Source organism: Labeo rohita, chromosome 14 (genome assembly GCF_022985175.1).
Source record: "Labeo rohita strain BAU-BD-2019 chromosome 14, IGBB_LRoh.1.0, whole genome shotgun sequence".
In the NCBI taxonomy this organism is placed as follows: Eukaryota; Metazoa; Chordata; class Actinopteri; order Cypriniformes; family Cyprinidae; genus Labeo; species Labeo rohita.
This window is the reverse complement of record NC_066882.1, coordinates 12,768,226-12,789,446: the sequence shown is the minus strand read 5'-3', so window position 1 is coordinate 12,789,446 and position 21,221 is coordinate 12,768,226. Positions and strand designations below refer to the sequence as shown.

At 35.5% G+C, this 21,221-nt stretch overlaps 3 protein-coding genes across 4 annotated transcripts; 2 read left to right on the top strand and 1 right to left on the bottom strand.

Moving 5' to 3' along the window:
* Positions 1-1,093: 1,093 nt before the first annotated feature.
* On the bottom strand, positions 1,094-3,648 carry hnrnpa0b (heterogeneous nuclear ribonucleoprotein A0b). The gene is made up of 2 exons (XM_051128015.1): positions 2,494-3,648; positions 1,094-1,280 (listed from the first exon to the last, which is right to left on the bottom strand). The coding sequence occupies exon 1, from the start codon at positions 3,570-3,572 to the stop codon at positions 2,628-2,630; it is 945 nt and encodes a 314-aa protein (XP_050983972.1). The 5' UTR covers positions 3,573-3,648; the 3' UTR covers positions 1,094-1,280; positions 2,494-2,627.
* Positions 3,649-8,061: 4,413 nt separating this feature from the next.
* spdl1 (spindle apparatus coiled-coil protein 1) lies at positions 8,062-14,174 on the top strand. 2 transcript variants are annotated; one of them, XM_051127134.1, is made up of 12 exons: positions 8,062-8,198; positions 8,905-9,069; positions 9,185-9,361; positions 9,689-9,883; positions 9,987-10,136; positions 10,811-10,909; positions 11,161-11,271; positions 11,358-11,498; positions 11,590-11,693; positions 11,772-11,959; positions 12,971-13,259; positions 13,789-14,174. In XM_051127134.1, the coding sequence occupies exons 2-12, from the start codon at positions 8,905-8,907 to the stop codon at positions 13,946-13,948; spliced, it is 1,779 nt and encodes a 592-aa protein (XP_050983091.1). In that variant the 5' UTR covers positions 8,062-8,198; the 3' UTR covers positions 13,949-14,174. The 2 variants fall into 2 exon arrangements, with proteins under 2 accessions (XP_050983091.1, XP_050983090.1); XM_051127133.1 differs by lacking the exon at positions 13,789-14,174 and having other exon boundaries at positions 12,971-13,777.
* A 1,256-nt stretch (positions 14,175-15,430) lies between these two features.
* Positions 15,431-19,860, top strand: sil1 (SIL1 nucleotide exchange factor). The gene is made up of 9 exons (XM_051128011.1): positions 15,431-15,797; positions 15,874-16,006; positions 16,100-16,208; positions 16,290-16,395; positions 16,470-16,658; positions 16,743-16,864; positions 18,131-18,224; positions 18,651-18,815; positions 19,432-19,860. Exons 1-9 carry the CDS (start codon positions 15,699-15,701, stop codon positions 19,798-19,800), a joined length of 1,386 nt encoding a protein of 461 aa, XP_050983968.1. The 5' UTR covers positions 15,431-15,698; the 3' UTR covers positions 19,801-19,860.
* Positions 19,861-21,221: the final 1,361 nt, after the last annotated feature.

The window sequence follows — 21,221 nt, the reverse complement described above, 5'->3', positions numbered from 1 at the left end:
TTCAGTGTCACATGGTCCTTCAGAAATCGTTCTAATATGCTGATTTGCTGTTCAAGAAACATTTTTTATTATCAATATTCAAAACAGTTGAGTACACTTTTATCAGGATTCTTTGATGAATAGAAAGATCCAAAGATCAGCATTAATCTGAAATAAAAAGCACTATACACTATACCATTTAAAAGCTTGGAGTATATATTTTTTGTAATTATTAATTTGGGAAAGAAAATATAACAACTTTTACTTTTATTTAGCAAAATTTCTATTTCAGATAGATTCTGTTCTTTTTGAATTTTCTATTCATCAAAGAAACCTAAAAAAAACCTACTCCGCTGTTTTCAACAATAATGTTTTTTGAGCAGCAAATCATAATATTAAAATGATTTCTGAAGGATCATGTGGCTGGGGTAATGATGCTAAAAATTCTGCTTTGAAATCACAGGAATAAATTACATTTTAAAATGTATTAAAATAAAAACATCAGTTTAAATAGTAACAAATATTTCAAAATTTTACTGTTTTGTTGTACCGTGGATCAAATAAATGCAGGCTTGGTGAGCAGAAGAGACTTCTTTAAAAAAAATAAATAAATAAAAATTACTACGGTTAAAAAACTTTTGACTGGTTGTGTATCAGCAAGCCTACCACATGACTGATACTACTATTGCTTGTAAATTCCATTTGTGAATGTTTAACATTCAGAAACCTTTACAAATCATTAAAATACTTGCCATATTGTTTCATTACCAAGGCTTTTGCAAGTAACACATTGCAGTTAATTTTCTTATTGCAAATACAAACTTTTTGCTCCAGAGTATCTAAAATGCATATCATCTGCATGCATCAACACTTAGTACTAATTGTGTAACTGCTGTAGAAAGAGCTGTTTGCCTATGTTATTTAGCCTTAATTCAAAAGTGATGCTTACAATTCCCCTGCCTAATCTAGTGGACCACCTGTCTGTGTGTGCACATGTGCACAAATCCATCTCCAAATAATCCTTAATCTCCCCATCCCTACATATCGCCACAGATTTACCCAAAGGAATAAACTCATTTCATGCACAATCCACGCACAGAAAAAAAGAGAATAGTTTCAATTTTTTTTTTTTTTTTTTTATTAAAATGTAAACATTCATAAAATAAGAATAAAAAAAAATACATTAAGAATTCAATGTCATCACCACTTCAGTCCTTCATTATTTAAATCATAACTAATATGCAGATAACCAAACTCCATGGCCACAGTTGATGTGGGCAGAGTCCGGCATCCAAGGTCGCCTGGGGAGGAAGACAGGAAGAAAAGAGAACACATTAGTCATGCAAGATAAAACAAAAATTTGATCAAGAAAAAAAAAATTAAAAAAAATCCTTTAAGTGGCATATCAAGTCAAGGTCCTAATAAGACGCGGTGTTACAAACCCAAATTCCATCGCACCAGTTCATGTAAAGTCCACTTGACTTATGGATGGGTACTAATTAAAAACTTATAATAAGTAGGAATAAATATAATCCATTTAAGAAAAATTGCAATACTTGACCAACACGTAGTGAAGACAGGTTGATTACATACCTAGATCGCAGGATGATATCCTAATGAGATATTTCAGTCCTATCACAATCGAACCCAGGTACTGAACAGGTTCCCTGTACAAACAAACTGCTACAGCTATTTTGAAGTACTGGAATAACTGAAAGAACACCTATATGTGGGAATCAAGAGTAAATATAAACCATAAACACTATATAAATATATATATACTTATAGACCACTGAAAGTGGGGCAGTGTTGAGTAATAATGAAACTACATGTATATGCTTTATTTACTATCTCAGGTGTGGTGAAAACCCCTTAGTTAAAGTCTATCAGCCAAAACGCCGTCTGAAAGGATAATTAAGCTGTGAAACTTTTATTTAAAAAGTAACATACAATTGCATATCAATGTTTAACAATACTGGATTGATCTGGAGACATAATATACAATACACAAGAGAATGTTGGAAGTAATGATGCTTATACAGCGTTGAACCGAACTCCATGACTGGGTTTCTGCGCTGGTTTACAAAATAAAAGAAAAGACGTAGGCTAATCTATCCCATCATGATAAACTATTTTGGAAAACTCGTGGTGGGTTTTATACATACGAACACAAACTCAAAACTGCATGCGTTAATCCCCCATGACAATGCTAGGCAACAGTTTATATAGAAAACAGATCTACTAAGAATGCATTTTGACAACAAATCGCCAGTGTTGAACAGAACTGAATTTTAAAACGAATGGGTTACGAACAATTCGCATCTTTAAAAAAAAAAAAAAAAAAAAAAAAAAAAAAAAAGAAAAAGAAAAAAAGAAAGCAAGCAACCAGGGCCAACTCTGCTGCATGCCCTAAAACGTGGAAAATAAGTGATATATAATGTATTTAATAGAACATGTCCTACAACTAAAGCTGGTCGAGCAAGTCAGGTTTTTGGGAAGAGATCTTCTTCCTACCTGTTAAGAATTGAGGTCTTTAAGGTATGCTTTCACAGTGTCCGCCATCTCTTGCATGGCCGGGTGAATGAGCCCAATGTGGAAACCGAGAGAACCTAGGGGGACAGCTTTCGGAGTCTTTTTCCAACCCAGCTTTAGTAGCCTCCGTAGCCACCCCTGCCGTAACCAGGCCCGCCGCCGCCGCCACGAGGGTAAGGGGCTCCGCTTCTGCCGGCGTACGTGCTACCCCCCTTCATGGGCCCGTAGCCGGAGGACTGCTGGCCGTATCCGCTGCCAAAGTCACTGTAACCGTTACCACCGCCATAGCCTCCCATCTGATCGCCGTAGCCTCCTCCGTATCCACCCCCGTATCCTCCTCCGTAGCCTCCGCTTCCATAGCCGCCGCCGTAGCCGCCATCACTGCTGCCGTAGCCTCCGCCATAACCACCCCCGTAGCCGCCGCCGTAGCCTCCTCTCCCGCCGCCGAAGCCATTTTGATTCCGGCCCATACCTCTTCCTCCACCTCTCCCTCTGCCGCCCCGAGCTCCGCCGGCGGCCTGGATCTCTTGTTTCGTGAGCGCTTTCTTGACCTCCACCTTGTGTCCGTTGATCATGTGGAACTTGAGCACGACGGCTTTGTCGGCCGAGTCGTTATCTTCGAAGTGGACAAAGCCGAACCCACGTTTCTTGCCGGTGTCTTTGTCGGTGATGACTTCGGATTTCTCGATCATGCCAAACTGCGAGAAATACTCGGTGAGGGTGTTCTCCTCGATGTCCTCTTTTAGGCCCCCGACGAATATCTTCTTGACTTTGGCGAGAGCTTCGGGCTTTCCGGCGTCTTCCCGAGCCACGGCTCTCTTCAGCTCCACGGTTTTACCGTCTACCACATGTGGCCTGGCGGCCATTGCTGCATCAGCCTCCTCTGAGGTGGAGTACGTTACGAAGCCGAAACAACGAGACCGCTGAAGTTGGTCGTTTTGGACCACCACGCAGTCCGTTAGTTTCCCATACTGTTCAAAATGAGCGCGGAGACCATCGTTAGTTGTTTGGACGTTCAGGCCGCCAACGAAAAGTTTGCAAAGCTGCTCCATTGCTGACATATCACTCCGTTAGACCGCCGTAACGACTCTACTGCGAAGAAAGGGCCTTTTTTTAAAACGACTGTCGTCGTGACGCAATGTTCTCTCCTGCAGTAAGACACGCCCCTTCGTTGGAAAAAGGCGGGCTTTGTGGAACTATGTCAGAAACAAACCAAAAGCGCCTATATCATTCCATTTTAAACTTTATTTTTTAAAAACTTTTTCTAAAATAACCTTAATTTTAAAACGCGTTTTCAAATATGCATATTGTCTTCTACAAAGCACAAAGCTTGCAAAATGAAGTATGTACAATTAGTCTGACCATTTGTAATTTATGTAATAGAGTAAAATGTGAAAGTCACTTTAAATAACGCTAACCACATCCGTTTTTCTAAGCATAGGTCCAAAACTGACTTTTTAAAAACCCACAGGCTATGGATTTTATTTATTTATTAATTTTTCTTTCTTTTTTTTTTTTTTTGAAGTAATCTGTCTAGAAAGTGCTAATTCTCAACATTCACCTCTGAGAAAATAAAGATATCTGGAACTAACAGCTTAGATGGAATAAAACATTATGAAACAGATTTCAGGTAAAAGATTCACTATGAATTCACAGTTGACAGTTTCTGGGGCTTTTGTGTCACTCTTGGTGGCATTTTGGCCTAAATAATTTTCTAACACCATATCAGCATCAATAATGATGGCTACTTTATTTATCTAAGAAAATGAATCTATCTATAAGAAAATGGTTTTATCAGTTGGAGTGGTAACATGAAGTAGTTAAACATACCTCATTTTAATGTATTTTTAACATAGTTTATATTTACTCATGTAGGCTATATGCACAGTACAGTTACAAAGCTGTAACTGTTACAGCTGTAACTGTTACAGTGGAAGTCAAAAGTTTGCATACACCTTGAAGAATCTGCGAAATGTTAATTATTTTACAAAAATAAGAGAAATCATACAAAATGCATGTTGTTTTTTATTTAGTACTGACCTGAATAAGATATTTCACATAAAAGACATTTACATATAGTCCACAAGAGAAAATAATAGTTGAATTTATAAAAATGACCCTGTTCAACAGTTTACATACACTTGATTCTTAATACTGTGTTGTTACCTAAATGATCCATAGCTGTTTTTTGTTTTTTAATGATATTTGTTCATAAGTTCCTTGTTTGTCCTGAACAGCTAAACTGCCTGCTGTTCTTCAGAAAAATCCTTCAGGTCCCACAAATTATGTGTTTTTTCAGAATTTTTGTGTATTTGAACCCTTTCCAACAATGACTGTATGATTTTCAGATCCATCTTTTCACACTGAGGACAACTGAAAGATTCATATGCAGCTATTACAGACGATTCAAATGCTCACTGATTCTCCAGAAGAAAACACAATACATTAAGACCCAGGGGGTGAAAACCTTTTGAATTTGAAGATCAGGGTAAATTTAACTTTGTAGGTATCTTCTGTAGCAGTGCTAAATGAAAAAAATACGATATTTAGGCAAAATTAGGCACTGTGTTTCCTTCTGAAGCATCAGTGAGCGTTCAGGACAAACAAGGGACTCACGAACAGCTATCACTAAACAAACAAACAAAAAAAACACAGCTGTGGATCATTCAGATAACAACACAGTATTAAGAATCAAGTGTATGTACACTTTTGAATGGGGTCATGTTTTAGTTATTTTCTTTTGTGGACTATATGTCAACGTCTTTTATGTAAAATATCTTATTCAGGACAGTACAAAATAAAAAATAACATACATTTTGTAAGATCTTTCTTATTTTGGTAAAATAATTAACATTTTATATATTCTTTAAGATGTTTGTAAACTTTTGACCTGAACGTGCATATAGTGTGCATATAGCTTACATGAGTGGATATACATTATGTAAAAATACATTAAAAATGGATTTAACTTTTCATGTTACTACTGCAATCAATAAAACCATTTTCTTACAGATAGAATCATTTTCTTAAATAAATAAAATGTATACACACACATTAATATTTTTTTTTACTAGTTAGTGTCAGGGCGGTGGTAAAGTGTGGTGATATCACAGCAAAACTTGCTTGCAAAACAAAACTGAATTTTTTCTGAAAAAATTTCAATGAGGGGACAGCTGCATGAGCTATCCACTCAGCATGGGCAATAGGAACTGATAGTTGAGATCTGCATAACAGTTGAAGTGTCTGGAGCCAGCACTTTACAGATATTTGGTGACACTTAATGCTGATGGGCGGAGATCATGTCTTTGTATGAGACTGTTCTCACCTTTTAATATGCAAAACACACACATCGTCTTAGTGTGAGGTGAGGTTTCAAGCTGTTATGGCTGCATATTTTGAATTGACCTTAATTTGACTATATGCAATATGACTGGGTTTACTGTCTGTCTGAACACTGTTGCATACTAAGGTAGAAGCCCTTAGCCAAAGGACACAGGAAGAGTGAGGATGTGACTCATGGATTCTGTTTATATCTGGTATTTAACAGTTACAAATCTGCTCAGTGCTTCTGATCAGGTCACCCATAAGGGACGGTAATGCTAGGTTTAAATAGGGCCATGTTGTCTGCCAACTCAGTCTAAAAGCCAAGAAATTTGGAACTGTTGACAAGCTCCCCAGGAACCCCATGAATGTTGATTGATGTGTAACTCCCTCCACCCTCACACATCCTGAAATCAAAAAACAAACTTCTTCTTTTTCAGTGTGCTATAGTTAATGTAATTCCAAATATCTCATTCCTATATGCTGTTTCATAACCATTGTTTATTATAAAGCCCTTCATACCAAGGGCGGTAATTAAACAAACCTTTACAAATAATGAAAAAGCAATTTTGCAAAAATATACAATACAATTAAAACACTATGAATGAAGCTAATACTTTTACTCATGGAGGACACATTAAACTGATCAAAAGTAAAAAACATTTGTTACAAAAGATTTTTTCATATAAATGCTCTTCTTTTGAATTAAGAGAATGACGGTTTCCATAAAAATATTAAACAGCACAACTGAGACTTTTGAAAACATCAAATAATCTTACTAATCCTATGCTTTTGAACGGTATTGTATCTGTTATATCCTATCCAATCACAATTTAAAAACACCATAACAGTTCTGTTTTATACTTAGATGTTACATGTTTTTCTTAAGAAAGGCATTTTCAGTTTTCTGTTAAATTCTGTTAAATGTTCAGTTGCAACTCAGTAGCTCCTACTCAATTACATTTCCAAGGCAAAAAAAATACTGCTTAGAATTTCATTTACACCACCAACTGTATATTTTTTGCAGGTCACAATGACTTAAAAGACTTTAAAATTCTTTTTGTTCATTTTACTGAGCTCTGAACTTTCATAGCAAAATACATGCATTGCAGTGAAAGCAATCATTCTTGAATCTTGGGAAGAGATGTTTTATCATTCACCAGTTTTATATAAAGAAGAGATGTCCAAAGCAGGGTCATCAGGCCAAAGTTGGCCCGTGGTGACCTTTGATTTGCCCTGCCACGCCATATTCACATAAAATGTGTCAAAAATATTGTTTTCACAGTGCATCATCAGTTGGTCATGTTGGCAGCACAGAACATAAACAATGCCACTGAACAGAACTCATAAATTTTGCAGATTATTGCTGCTGAAAATGGTCAATTATTGTCATGTTTTGGCCTGTACTAATCGGTTGGACCAGGAAAAACATTTGGAGTACTACAGCCTGCGTAAAGTTATAACAAATCAAGCAGAAGAGTGCAAAAGACTGTCTGAAGAAAGAAAGCATTTGTGGTTGGTTAAACTGAACCAGGATTTCCAGGGCAAAAATCTTGACAACATTCATGTTTGTTCTTATAATTTCCGGTCAGGTAGGGGAAATATTAGGCTAACATCTTAATTAATACTGCTTGTATGTATCTTTACCACTTATTAACTTTAGTTTGTCAAAATATTGCACCCTAAGAACTTCTCCATAAGATTTAGCAGCTTCCACACGTTTTTCCATGGTTTAGACAATATAAATAAGCAGAACAACGTATTCAGTAGTACGTTAACCGTAAGCAACAGATCATGAATACATTTAGGTTTTCGGGCCTCTGTAGTTAAAGGTTTTGGGTACCTCTCATCTAAATCAATGCTTTTAATTATAAACCACTTAAACCACACAGGTTTCGTCTGGCCAGAAGAGAACTGAGCCTGGTTTCTCCCAAGAATTCTTCTCCATTTCTGTCACCGACGGAGTTTTGGTTTCTTGCCACAGTCTTAATTTTGCTTGACACTTAATTTCTGGTAATATCGTCAACTTGATAACACAGATACTATTTGAACTAAACTTAGCTGACATCACTGAATCGATGAACAGACTCTGTAAAGCTGCTTTGACACAATCTGTATTACAACATGCGCTATATAAATAAAGTTGACCTGACTTGACTATAACTAGTATAACCACTGAGTGGCAATAGAAAGACGAGAGAACGGTGTTGTGTGAAGGATTGGAAACCTCGTGTTTTCTCGCGAGACGTGATTGACTACTGCTGCAGAATTCAAACTAGCCGTTTGAAAGTTCCCGAGCAAGAAAGCGGTTGAGGCAGTTCATTCTTCAGATAAAAGATTGCTATTGCCAACTTTTCAATCTAAAGGTAAACACATTTAGATATGTATTTTGTTATCTGCTGTCGGTTACGTATGACATTAAAAAACATGGTTATTACCAACGTCACTCGATGTTTTTGATCGAAGTTTGCACAGTTAGCTCGACGGAACGAACTAATGTGTTTGATGCTATGGTTGACCAAAAACACTGGTTGTGTCATCATTTACCTACCCTCATGTTCAGACCTGTATAGTTTTGTTTCTTCAATGAAAAACTAAAGGAGAGTCACTGTTATTCTATAGACAAATATGCAATAAAAGTGTATGGGGACTGTGAGGGCTGGACTTCACACACACACACACACACACACACACACGTTTGTTTTTGTGAATTGTGGGGACTTTCCATAGACTTCTATAGATTTTATACTGACCAAACAATATTGTCTATCCCCTAACCCAACCCTAACCCTAGCCCTAGCCCTCACAGAAAACATGTTTGCATCATTACACTTTCAGATAAACATAATTTACTATTTCTAATAATTTTTTAACATTGTATGTCAGAAAATTTCAGGCTTTACTACCCTTGTGGGGACATTTGGTCTCCACTATGTAGCAAAAACAAGTGTACACACACACACACACATATACATTTGTACATACGTTGGTACATAAGAGGCAAAAAATCTACACATGCTTCTACATTGGTAGATGATCATATATATTTTTTGCCTTTCTTTGACATTTCAGATGTCAGATCTAGAAGATGAGATTAAAGTGTTGCGGCGGAAGGTGCAGGAAGGAGAAGAGGCTCTTCAGAGAGCTGGACAATATGGACTTCAACTCTTGGATGACAAAATGGATCTGCACAATAAATTGGAGGAACAACGAATCGAGATGTCCAATGTCATTGAGGTACTGACCCGCCATTTGATCTCCACGATATGATGATATGACAGTCCAGCTGATCAGTGAATGATTCCCTAAAAATGTGCTAAAATGTCATTGTAACAGTATTCTCTAATTGCAGGTTCTGGAACAAGAGAAATACTCTTTACAAAGGGAAGCTGAATTAAAAGCCCGCATGCTGGAGAGTCTGCGATCAGAATTTGATCTTGTCAAAAACCAACAGAAACATCAAATGGAGCAGCAACAAACTCTGCTGGAGAGAAACCATGCTCTTGAGCTCAGTGATTTAAAGAATAAGGTCAGCTTATGTGCTTTAGAAGTATATATTTTTTTCTGTATAATCAGAAGTTGCCAGAGGATTCATTAAAAACAATCTTTCATGCTTTTATCACTTAAAGCTGAAATATGTCATTTTTTTACATTTTAAAATCATTTCTGACAATTGAAAAATGTGGGGACTGTCTGGAAAACTGAAAACTATTTAAATTTTTGCATTTGTTGACACCACTAATAGCAAAACACTTACACACTTTGGGTTTAAGCATACTTTCAAAAATGTTCTTATTGTATAACGTACTGATATAATTTATATCTCATCTGTGGTGCTGATGAAATGTCTTTGTAGTTGGAAAAAATTAAGACAGACTTAGAGGAGGCTCAACTTGCTGAGAAGCAGATGAGACATAAGCTGGACCTGCAGTCTGAAACACTGAACAGCAAAACCGAAGAACTTCGTGTCCTTACAGAACGTGCAAATGAAACAATGTCCTCGGAGATCCTTGAGCTGCAAATGCAGAAGATCGATATGGAATCAGCAATGGTAAAGTAGTTTCCAATCTTTATTTTTAACGAAAGAAGATGGTTTCATAGAAATAAGGAATGTCAGCGTGCCTTTGGTGCTGAAGTGTGACCTTGTTTTGCAGGCAGCTTTGGAACAGGAGCTTCAAGAGGCACGATACAAAGAAGAGCAACTACATTTGGCCAACACCACCCTCCAGAGGCAACTAGAGAGAGTCACAGAAGAGAAGGAAGAAAGAGAGAAAGAGGCAGTGTCTTGCTACAATGCTTTGGAGGCATGTCTATAAGCATTTTCAAGTAAACATGTTTAAAAAAAAAAAACAACAAAAACATGTATTTACAGTACCGTTTAAAAGTATCTTATGGCTCACCAAGGCTGCATTTATTTGCTCAATATACAGTAAAATATTGTGAAATATTATCAGAATTTCAGATAACTTTTTTTGTATTTTGATATATTTGGAAAATTTTAAAAAATCTAAATTTTTCAGCAGCTGTTATCTCAGTTTTCAGTGTCATATTACCATTCAGAAATCATTATATATGCTAATTTGGTGCTAAAGAAACATTTCTTGATATTATCACAGTTAACGGCAGTTGTGCCGCTTGATATTTTTGTTACAACCGTGATACGTTTTTTATGGATTGCTTCTTAAATAGTTGAAAAAAACATTTAAGATATTAATTTTTGTAATTGCAGAAGTTTTAAGTACAATTTTTGACCAATTTAATGCATCCTTGCAGAATAAAAGTATTAATTCCTTAAACATTTTTTTGAACAGTAATGTTCATTGATAAAGAAAAATATGTCTGATAGATCAGTAGACCCGCATGGAATTCTTTCTGTCTTTTTTTTTTTTCTCTTTTTTTGTTTTTAATAAATAAGTAATTTTTTAGTTATTTTAAAAATGTAAAAAAAAATTAACATGATTTGTTCTACTCAATGTAGAAAGCTCGTGAAGCCAACCAAGACCTTCAAATCCAGCTGGAACAGGTCTTGCAGCAGGCACAGGATCCAAACAGCAAAGGCAATTCTTTGTTTTCTGAGGTATAGCATTAAACATTGCTTCTACTATTTAGCTTTATGATATTTATGTCTGCCATGAGCTTTCTTTATAACTAAAGCTTAATTTTAAAAGCAACTGAATAACATTTTATAATACCATGCACTACCTTTTTTGGTTAACAAACCAAAAAAACCTAAAATAAACTGTCAATATGTAGAAATGGTAGTTACTGAATGTTTTGTGAGGTTACACTTAAATTCCTTTGTGATACAAAATATTTGGATTTGCACAGGTAGAGGACAAGAGAGCAGAGATGGAGCGGCAGCTGAACAGCATGAAGCGACAGCATGACTCTTTACAAAAGCAGCATGCTCTCACCAAGCAACATATGCACCGCATGAAGGTAAATAGTGGTTCATGAGATATGCTTTACACTCTGTTTACATTTTCTGACAAATGAAATTGTTTTCATTGTTTCTGCTGTTTTAGATGCAGATAGCCACCCTTATGCAACTCCAAGGCAACAGGGCCGACCCAGCACAGCTTGAACGATTGCAATTCATGTTATCTGACAAAAACAATGAGATAGAAAGCCTGATGATGAAAGTAAGAGAACTGGAGAAAGAGAAGGTGAGCTTAGCATATTACATTCAACATAGAAATGAAACATATTACAGTTTAAGATACCAGTACTAATAACTAATGCTAATGTCACTAACAGATGACTGTTAAAGACCACCATCCACCTGCCCCCTCTAAAGAAGGCGAGCTTATGGATGAGACATATTACACAGATCTATTAAAAATGCAACTTTCTAATTCAAAGTAAGTGTTCTCTCATCATTTGTACTGGTGGTGTTACTTTAGATCTTTTCAGAGCAATTACGATTTGTATGTGTATAGGAAGGATGCAGAGAAACTGAAGGACGAGTTGTCCATGGCAAGAATGAAAGCTCTCTCTGAAAGTCAGAGAGTTTTGGAGTTGGAGAGGAAACTTTTTGGCACAGAGCAAGCACTAAAACAAAGACACAGTGACAATATGAGGCTCCAAGTCAAGCTTGAAGAACTAAAGATGAAATATACACCTAATGGTAATTTCTTCTCAATCTTTGAACGTTAGTTTTCTACATAAGCCAGTTTAGTCTAATAGAGTGCAACAGTCTGGTTCCAAAAGTAACAAAGAAATTAAGGTTTTTGGAAAACATTCCAGGATTTTTCTCCATATAGTGGACCTCAATGGTGGCCAATGAGTTGAAGGTCCAAATTGCAGTTTTAATGCAGCTTCAAAAGGCTCTACTCCATCTCAGTTGAGCAATAAGGGTCTTATCTAGCAAAAGTGTCTTATATACTTTTCAACCACAATTGCTCATGTTGCACCAGCTCGACCTCACATATTACATAATAATAATGTCGGAAAGGTCACACGTGACGTAGGCGGAAGTACCGACCCAGTGTTTACAAAGCAAATGTGCAAAGAAAGTCAAACGACCTTTACAAAAAAGGTAAAACAATGATGTCAGATGATTTTGAAGTTGGAGGTGAACATGAGTTGGAGATTTTCGCCCCACCTTTTTTGAACCGAAGTACACAGACGATACACATCGCAGAGTGCAAGACAAGCATTTGCGGTTAAAGTATATAAATTTTTATTTATCAATCTTTTTTTTTTTTTTTTTTTTTAGAAAAATACAGATCATTTCACTAGATAAGACCCTTATTCCTTGCCTGGGATCGTGTAGAGCCCTTTGAAGCTGCACTGAACCTGCAGTTTGGACCTTCAACCTGTTGGCCACCATTGAAGTCCGCTATATAGAAAAAATCCTGGAACGTTTTCCTCCAAAATCTTAATTTCTTTGTGCCTGAAGACAGAAAGACATGAACATCTTGGATGATATGGGGGTGAGTAAATTATCAGGAATTTTTTATTCTGGAATTGAACTTCTCCTTTAATGAAGGCTCCCTATATATGGGAAAAAATAATTTGGAACCAAGGCCACTGAAAAAGTGGGTGGGTACTTTTGCGCTCTATTGGAAACTGCTGAAATATTTCATCGTTGTACTGCTATTATGTACTGGTATTAAATATAACATTATGTATTCAGAGGTGAACAAAGCACAAGTACAGAAACGCCGCCGGGAAAAGTTTCCTGTAGCTGTTCAGGAGGAGAAATCAGCACCTAGCAAAGAGGAAACTGCAACCATGGATACTGAGCCATGCAAGGGCTCGAGTGAAAATACAGAGGAGAAAACCCTCAGCCATCCCATTGAGAAGCCGGTTGTGATCCCGTTGCAGCCTGCACAACCCACAGAACCCAACCCCGTCATGCCCCGTGAAAGCAAGTCTGTCCGAATCTGTGAGGATCCACCAGTCTGCATTCCTGATGCGCCCAGGTCAGTGCCAACTTCTGCATGCCAACCCTTCTCCTTTCTGCTGCGCTGTGTCAACTTTACAGTCTTTGTCATCTTCCTCTTCCTGGGTTTTATGAGAACACTCACTCCTCGATCGTCACTTCCCGCTCTGCCGTTGCCTCTCAGGAACCCTGTAGCTCGAAGGAACTTATTTTGACATTTAAACCCATGAGAAGATGAATTGTTAAAGGACTGTTGAATCACTGTGAAATGTAGCCTGATATTTGAGTAATATAAATACATAGTTGTCAACCTTTCTCACTTTAACTGTCAGACCTTTTTGAAAGTTGATATTAAAAGTTTAACTTTTAAAGAATCACTCCTGTGGCAGTAGCAATAATGTTAGTTACATTAACTTGCAATAATTAAAATTTTACCTTTTAAAGAATTACTCCTGTGGCAGTAGCAATAATTGTTGTTACAATTAACTAAATGTTGTTTTATGACATTTATATTTTAGCACTTAAGATCTGTATTTTGAACCACCACAAATTGAATGATTTGCCTGTAGGTCTCCTGTAAGTGACTCCAATAGCAAGAATGAGGATCAAACTCATCAAAGCAGTGAAGAGGAGGAAAACTGGAGAACTGAAAGGAAGAGGAAAAAGTACCAACAACCCACTCATGTTAGCTCAGAAAAAACTATGGCAAATGAGTGTGCTCAACAGTAGTTTGGCTAATGTAAAATGTGAATCTTTTATCGTTATTTGTCATATAAAAATATATATTGTGTATGAATTTTTCAGGTGTATTATTTACATCATTAATTATTTTGTGGATTGTCTTGTCTATGCACATGACTTGTAGAACAGTTTACTTTTAATTGTATTAATACACTTTGTGATATAGTGATATAGTAACTATTTGAGCCTGTTTAAATAAAAAAAACATGTCTGATAAGTAATTCATTAACTTATTGTACTCAGCTGCTTCTGTACTTATTATTTTTCTGTTTTTTAATGGCTTCCAAACATACATCTTGCAGAATCATTAAAAATGTTAATTATTTTACCAAAATAAGAGGGATCATACAAAATGCATGTTATTTTTTTTATTTAGTACTGACCTGAATAAGGTATTTATTTGGCTTTCTTTAGTTTTTCAGCATTTTTGTGTATTTGAACCCTTTCCAACAATGTATGATTTGAGATCCATCTCTTCACATTAAGAACCAGGGGTGTAAACTTTTGAACAGAATGAAGATTTCGCCTAAATATCATTTAGTACTGCCCTTCAGAAGCTACAGAAGATACTTAAATGTTTCCCAGAAGACAAAATCAGTTAAGTTTACCCTGTCTTCAAATTCAAAAAGTTTTCACCCCTGGCTTTTAATGCATCGTGTTTCTTTCTGAAGCATCAGTAAGCATTTAGACCGTTTGTAATAGTTGCATATGAGTCCCTCAGTGTGAAAAGATGGATTTTAAAATCATACAGTCATTGTTGGAAAGGGTTCAAATACACAATGCTGAAAAACCAAAGAATTTGTGGGACCTGAGGATTTTTCTGAAGAACAGTAGGCAGTTTAACTGTTCAGGAACAAACAAGAGACTCATAAGCAACTATCACTAAACAAAACCAAAAAAAACAAACAGCTGTGGATCATTCAGCTAACAGCACAGTATTAAGAATCAAGTGTATGTAAACTTTTGACTAGGGTAGTTTTATGAATTCAACTATTATTTTCTATAGTGAACTATATGTAAACATCTTTTATGTGAAATATTCAGGTCAGTACTAAAAAAATAACACATTTTGTATGATCCCTCTTATTTTGGTAAAATAAATAACATTTCTGCAGATTCTTTGACCTCAGCTGTACATGATCAATGAATAGCACATAAGCCATTGTATTATTGTATATCAAGTACAGTATTTGCAATCATCTCACCATTCTCATGTGGTCTTGTTGTTTCTGTAATTCACATATACGTATTTAACAGGAAATTATCTTTAAATTTATAGTAGTGTCCTATTTTAAAAACGAAATATAAAAATATTTTAATCACATTTTCTGTTTTAATAAAGCGATAGGTTCAACTTGCCTTTGATTGCGTCATGTAGAGGCGCATCTTTCTTGAGCCAATCATCGCGACCAGAATGAATGACGTTTTCCGAAAACACACACTTGCGTTTGTCTGATTGGTTCACGTATTCAGTCCAGATGGACTGCGGAAATGCACGTGGGTTCTGGTTGTTTCTTTTTGGATGGTGCAGTCGTTAAACAGCTTGGAACATATTTAGATGTTTTTACCTTAGAATGGGCAAATCCAGAATGAGTTAATTTAGCAATCGTATATCCCCAAAGTTTGGGAATGGATTTTGAAGTTCAGCTGGTCTTTTGTCAATGGATGACGAGTGATTGTTTATCAGTTTATTTTTCATAATTTATTTGCGCGCGTATTGCGATTTCTTTGTTCAGTAATGATGACCAAACGTATAACGCAACAGAAATGGAGACTTGGACTGTCAATCATCTTCTGGCTTGTCAGTCTTCATCTCATATGTGCCCACAATGAGAAGGTAAGATCTGCTTTTGCACATCATAGTATTTATTTTATTGTAATACTTTAATAACAGTAACATTTTGGCTACGCAGTCACCAACAGCCCTGTCTATCAAAGAAGACTCTGATGATCATAGCAAGGGTGAGGAGACACTGTTAGAGGATGAGGATACTGAGGATCTGGAGGTGTTTAGGCCTACAGACAAGTGGCAAACTCTCAAACCTGGTTTGTTTATTCCCTTAAATATTCCCTGTTGTATCCTTAAATAAATAGATGATCAGGAGACTGATTCCTTATTCTATCTTCTACTCAATTTAGGTCATGCAGTTCCAGCAGGGTCTCATGTCAGATTGAATCTTCAGACGGGCCAAAGAGAGGTTAAGATGGGAGAAGAGGAAGATCTCAAATACTGGAGAGATGGAAATAGGTATAGTGACAGAAGAATATAGTGTTTTAAAATAAATACATGTATTAGATAGTAAGTTATGCATCTTTTTTTGTGGACCAGACAAGGGATGATGAACATGCAAAGCCCTTCGTTCACAGCTGATGAGTTAAAAGAGGCTTTGAAAAAGTTTAAAGAAGGAATGGATGATCCTGTGGACACAAAACAAGTATGTTAATTTCAGTTCATCCCATTTTCATTTGTTTATTGAGTTCTTTTTTTAATCAAGATGTTTGATTATAGGATGAAGATGCAGTGAGGGCCAAATATCGCCCTATTGAAGAGCTGAAAAAAGACATGGAGGCACTCGACATGCTTGTGGAGACAGACGTTCAAGTTATGAGGAGGCTTTTAAACCAATTTAATAATACTAACAGCACAACTGAGGAAAAAGTCACAGCTCTTCTTGATTTGGAGTACCTCGTGCACCAGGTCAGGCCTCAATTACGGTTATGAAACTAAACGTCTTTAAAATACAGTTCACTGTTCCTCATTAAATCCCATTTTTTTGTACAGGTAGATAATGCCCAGAATTTGGTGTCCATGGGAGGAATGCAACTGCTAATAAATGCTTTAAACAATACAGACATTCGTCTCCAGGAGAGTGCTGCGTTTGTGCTCGGATCAGCTGTTTCAGGGTAAGTGGCATTTTCTTCATCAAAACTGCTGTTTGCATATGATTTAAAGTGTGGTCACATTTACAGTTAAAGGAATAGTTCACTTCCAGAACTAAAATTTGCAGATAATTTGCTCACCCCTTTGTCATCCAAGATGTTCATGTCTTTCTTTCTTTAGTTGTAAAGAAATTGATTTTTGAGGAACGCATTTTAGGATTCCTCTCAATATAATGGACTTCTATGGTGCCCCTGAGTTTGAACTTCCAAATTGCAGTTTAAATTAGGGGTGGGAATCTTCAGGCACTTCACGATCCGATCCGATTCCGATTCTGGGAGTCACGATCCGATTCCAAAACGATTCTTGATCTACATTTTCCCCCCAATTAATTCTTCTGCTGTGCAAATACATCTTTACAACTTTACATTTGAACCAAAATTACAGTTTCTTTGCTTTTTGTTTATAGTTTGAATCTCTGTATGTCAGTACTGCCATCTTAAAAGTAGGGGTGTGAATCTTTACTGGTTTCATGATTCGATTTAATTACAATTTGTATTATCAACACAATAAAACTATGCATCACATTCTCAGTTTTCAATATTACTGCACATGGCTACATTTTCATATAAATGTAATATCAAATTAATTTTGTGTAAACTTTATTTTTTTGTTATGTAAACAGGCTACTTTTTAAAACAATCATTTATTTAAATTAATTGTTCTTCAAGTATCCAAAAGTTTTTAGACAATAGTTTTTTTTTCATAATTCTTTTTCATTGTGAGTTAAAATGCAGCTTCAAAGGGCTCTAGGAGAAAATGAGATGGGAGTTTTTTTTGATGTAACCTAACTGTGTTGAACCGGAAAAAACTGAATTCACGTAGACATAGACAAGACAAGCGTTTGAGGTTAAAAAGTGTGTAAAGATTGTTTTGCTAGATAAGATCTGCTTCCTCGGCACCATAGATGTCCACTATATGGAGAAAAATCCTGAAATATTTTCCTCAAAAAACATAATTTCTTTATGACTGAAGAATAAAGATATGAACATCTTGGATGACAAGGGGGTGAGTATATTATCTGTAAATGTTTGCTCTGGAAGTGAACTTCTCCTTTAAGTGAATTTTTGTGAGCAAAATCCAGTGATTTCATTAGAAACCCATGTGATCAGGAGGAATTTCCCCACGCAAATGTGGCAACGGGTTCAAGTTCTAGCAGATTCTGTGGAATTTTGCGAAATGTCAGTGTACCTTTACGTTGACGTAATCCATTGTCATCTACATTTTTCTAGTAATCCATCAGTTCAAGTTGTAGCAATAGAAGGTGGTGCATTACAGAAGCTGTTGACATTGCTTGCCACTCAGCGACCAATAACGGTAAAAAAGGTATGACCAACCAGAAATCATGGACTTTATTCTGTTAATAAATAGTTTTTTAAATTGTCAATATCATAAGGGATAGTTCACCCAAAAATGAAAATTCTGTCAATTACTCACCCTCATGTTGTTCCAAGCCTGTAAGACCTTCGTTCATCTTCGGGAACACAAATTAAGATATTTTTGATTAAATCAAAAACTTTCTGACCGTGCACAGACAGCAACTACCACGTTCAAGGACCAGAAAGGTAGTTAAGGACATTGTTAAAATACTCCATGTGACATCATTGGGTTAACTGTAATTTTATTAAACTACAAGAATACTTTTTTGTGTGCAAAGAAAACAACAATTAATGACACAATTTTTTTTTGTGTGAACTATCTCTTTATTGTAGATGAATGCATTATTAACTATGACATTCTGATTTAATACAGGTGTTATTTGCTGTGGCCTCACTTCTGCGTCACTTCCCGTTTGCACAAAGTCACTTTCTGAAGCTTGGAGGTGTGCAGGTGCTTAGCGAACTGTTTCAAACACCAGGGACAGAATCCCTGCGTGTGAGAATCATCACAGTTCTCTATGATATGATCATTGAGAAGGTTAATATTTGTTTACAAGTTTATACCTTGCTACACCACCATTCAGAAGTTTGTAGTCAGTAGGATTCTTGTTGTTTTTAAAAGAAAAAAATGATACATTAAAGTGATAAACAGTGATAGTAAAGAATTTTGAACTTTGTTTATCAAAAGATCCTAAAAAAAGATTCACAGTTTCTACTGTTTCTAACTGTTTTTAACATTGGTAGTAATAAGAAATGTTTTTTAAACACCAAATCAGCATATTACAATGATTTCTGAAGAATCATGTGACACTGAAGACTGGAGTAATGACTACTGAATATTCAGCTTTGCCATCACAGGAATAAATTGCATTTTAAAAGAAATAGATTTTATTTTAAACTAATAATATTTAACAGTATTACTGTTTTACTGTATCTTTTTTTTTTTTTGATCATATAAATGCAGCCTCGGTAAGCATAAGAGAAAATAAACATTAATAAATCTTACCAACCCCAAACTTCTGAAAGGTAAAACTGGTTTGAAATTATTAGTATTAGTATATTAGTAAATTTTTCCATTACATAATTTATACTGTATGTAATTAACTCATTAGTAGACTCATTAACTCATAAGTCACTTGTACTTTGTGTTGCAGGAACTGATATCACAGGTGGGAATGGATGTTATACCAGATTCCTCTCATCAGGAACGTTTGCGACAGTATGCTGAAATCTCCCTCCTGCCCATATTGGTGGAGCAGGGGTGGTGCAGCCTGGTGCCTGAGCTTTTAGCATCACCTGAGCATGACTACAGAGAGAAGGCTCTGCGCACTCTGCTTGCCATGATGGCTCAATGTCAAACTCAATATAAACAGAATCCCGCATTGACAGCCTCTCTTAGTGAACTGCAACAACAGTATCAAGAACTGGTGCTCACAGAGCAGGACGTAGGTGAGCAGGACGGTTATTTTGGAGAGATCCTGGCACTTGTGGACTCTATGGTGGTTAAAATGCAGCAGGTATGAATTGGGACTGCTGCTGCATTCTTGAAACACAATGAATGAATAAAAATTGAAGTTCTGAAAGATGGTTTTGTCTGGTTGCTCCATTATGTGGCATGCAGTTTGGTTTCTTCACCATGCTATTAACAATCAACAGAAGCCCTATAGATGGTATAGATGTTTTTATACACTACTGGTCAAAAGTTTTTGAACAGTATGATGTTGTTGTTGTTTTTTTAAAAGAAGTCTCTTCTGCTCCCCAGGCCTGCATTTATTTGATCCAAAGTACAGATTTGAAATATATTTATTTGAATATATTTTAAAATGTAATACAGTATATTCCTGTGATTTCAAAGCTGAATTTTTAGCATTATTACGCCAGTCACATGATCTTTCAGAAATCATTCTAATATTCTGATGTGCTGCTCAAAACATTTATTATTGTTAAAAATAGCTGAGTAGAATTTTGTCAGGTTTCTTTGATGAATAGAAAGTTCAGAAGACCAGCATTTATCTAGAACTTTTGTGACATTATAATGTCTTTATCATCACTTTTGATCAATTTAAAGTATCCTTGCTAAATAAAAGTATTAACTTCTATATAATATATATAATATATACTGACTCCAAGCTTACAAATGGTGTGGTGTATAATTTTTTTTCTGTTTCTATATTGTCTTTTTATTTCAGATAAACGTGATCTTTGAATCTTTCTATTCACCAAAGAATCCTGGAATAAATGTACTCAAATAATAATATAATAATAATAATAATAATAATAATAAATGTTTCTTGAACTGCATATCAGCATATTAGAATGATTTTTTTAAAGGATCATGTGACATGATCAAACTGAAACTGTAGCTTTGATCACAAGAATAACTTACGTTTTAAAATATATATTTAAATAGAAAAGTTATTTTAAATGGTAAAAATATTTCACAATATTACAGCTTTTGCTGTATTTTGGATCAAATAAATGCAGGCTTGGTGAGCAAAAACATTTCAAATCATTCTGTTCAAAAACTTTTCACTGGTAGTGTAATTATAAAATTGAATAGAAAATGTAATGTAAAATGTAATTAAAATTAAAATCTGAATAAAAAAAAAAACATACTGCAATATTGCTAGAATTTTGATAATGTTCACATAATTAAAAGAGCAAATACGTAATTTAAAATGTATTCACCACAAAAAAAGGAAAACTCCTAAACATATTTGGCAACATTTTAAGAAATGTTCTTATGTGGTATTTCTTTCACAAATATCATATTTATTAGGTTTATATGTTACGTTTTTTATTTGCTTTAAATCAGCTTTTTAATGTTATAAGATGATCATAATATAAGGACACCCCAATATTTTTTTTTTTATGCTCCTCAAAAATGTCCAAATGAATTACATTTTAGAAAACAAAAACATGTACATCATAGAAAATATATGTT

Bases quoted from the DNA above. Each gene is read 5' to 3' on its own strand.
- hnrnpa0b (XM_051128015.1), bottom strand. From the start codon at position 3,572: ATGTCAGCAATGGAGCAGCTTTGCAAACTTTTCGTTGGCGGCCTGAAC.
- spdl1 (XM_051127133.1), top strand. From the start codon at position 8,905: ATGTCAGATCTAGAAGATGAGATTAAAGTGTTGCGGCGGAAGGTGCAG. The intron at 9,070-9,184 runs GTACTGACCCGC...CTCTAATTGCAG, and splicing joins AGATGTCCAATGTCATTGAG to GTTCTGGAACAAGAGAAATA. The intron at 10,910-11,160 runs GTATAGCATTAA...GGATTTGCACAG, and splicing joins GCAATTCTTTGTTTTCTGAG to GTAGAGGACAAGAGAGCAGA.
- sil1 (XM_051128011.1), top strand. From the start codon at position 15,699: ATGATGACCAAACGTATAACGCAACAGAAATGGAGACTTGGACTGTCA. The intron at 16,209-16,289 runs GTATAGTGACAG...TTTGTGGACCAG, and splicing joins TACTGGAGAGATGGAAATAG to ACAAGGGATGATGAACATGC. The intron at 16,396-16,469 runs GTATGTTAATTT...GTTTGATTATAG, and splicing joins ATCCTGTGGACACAAAACAA to GATGAAGATGCAGTGAGGGC.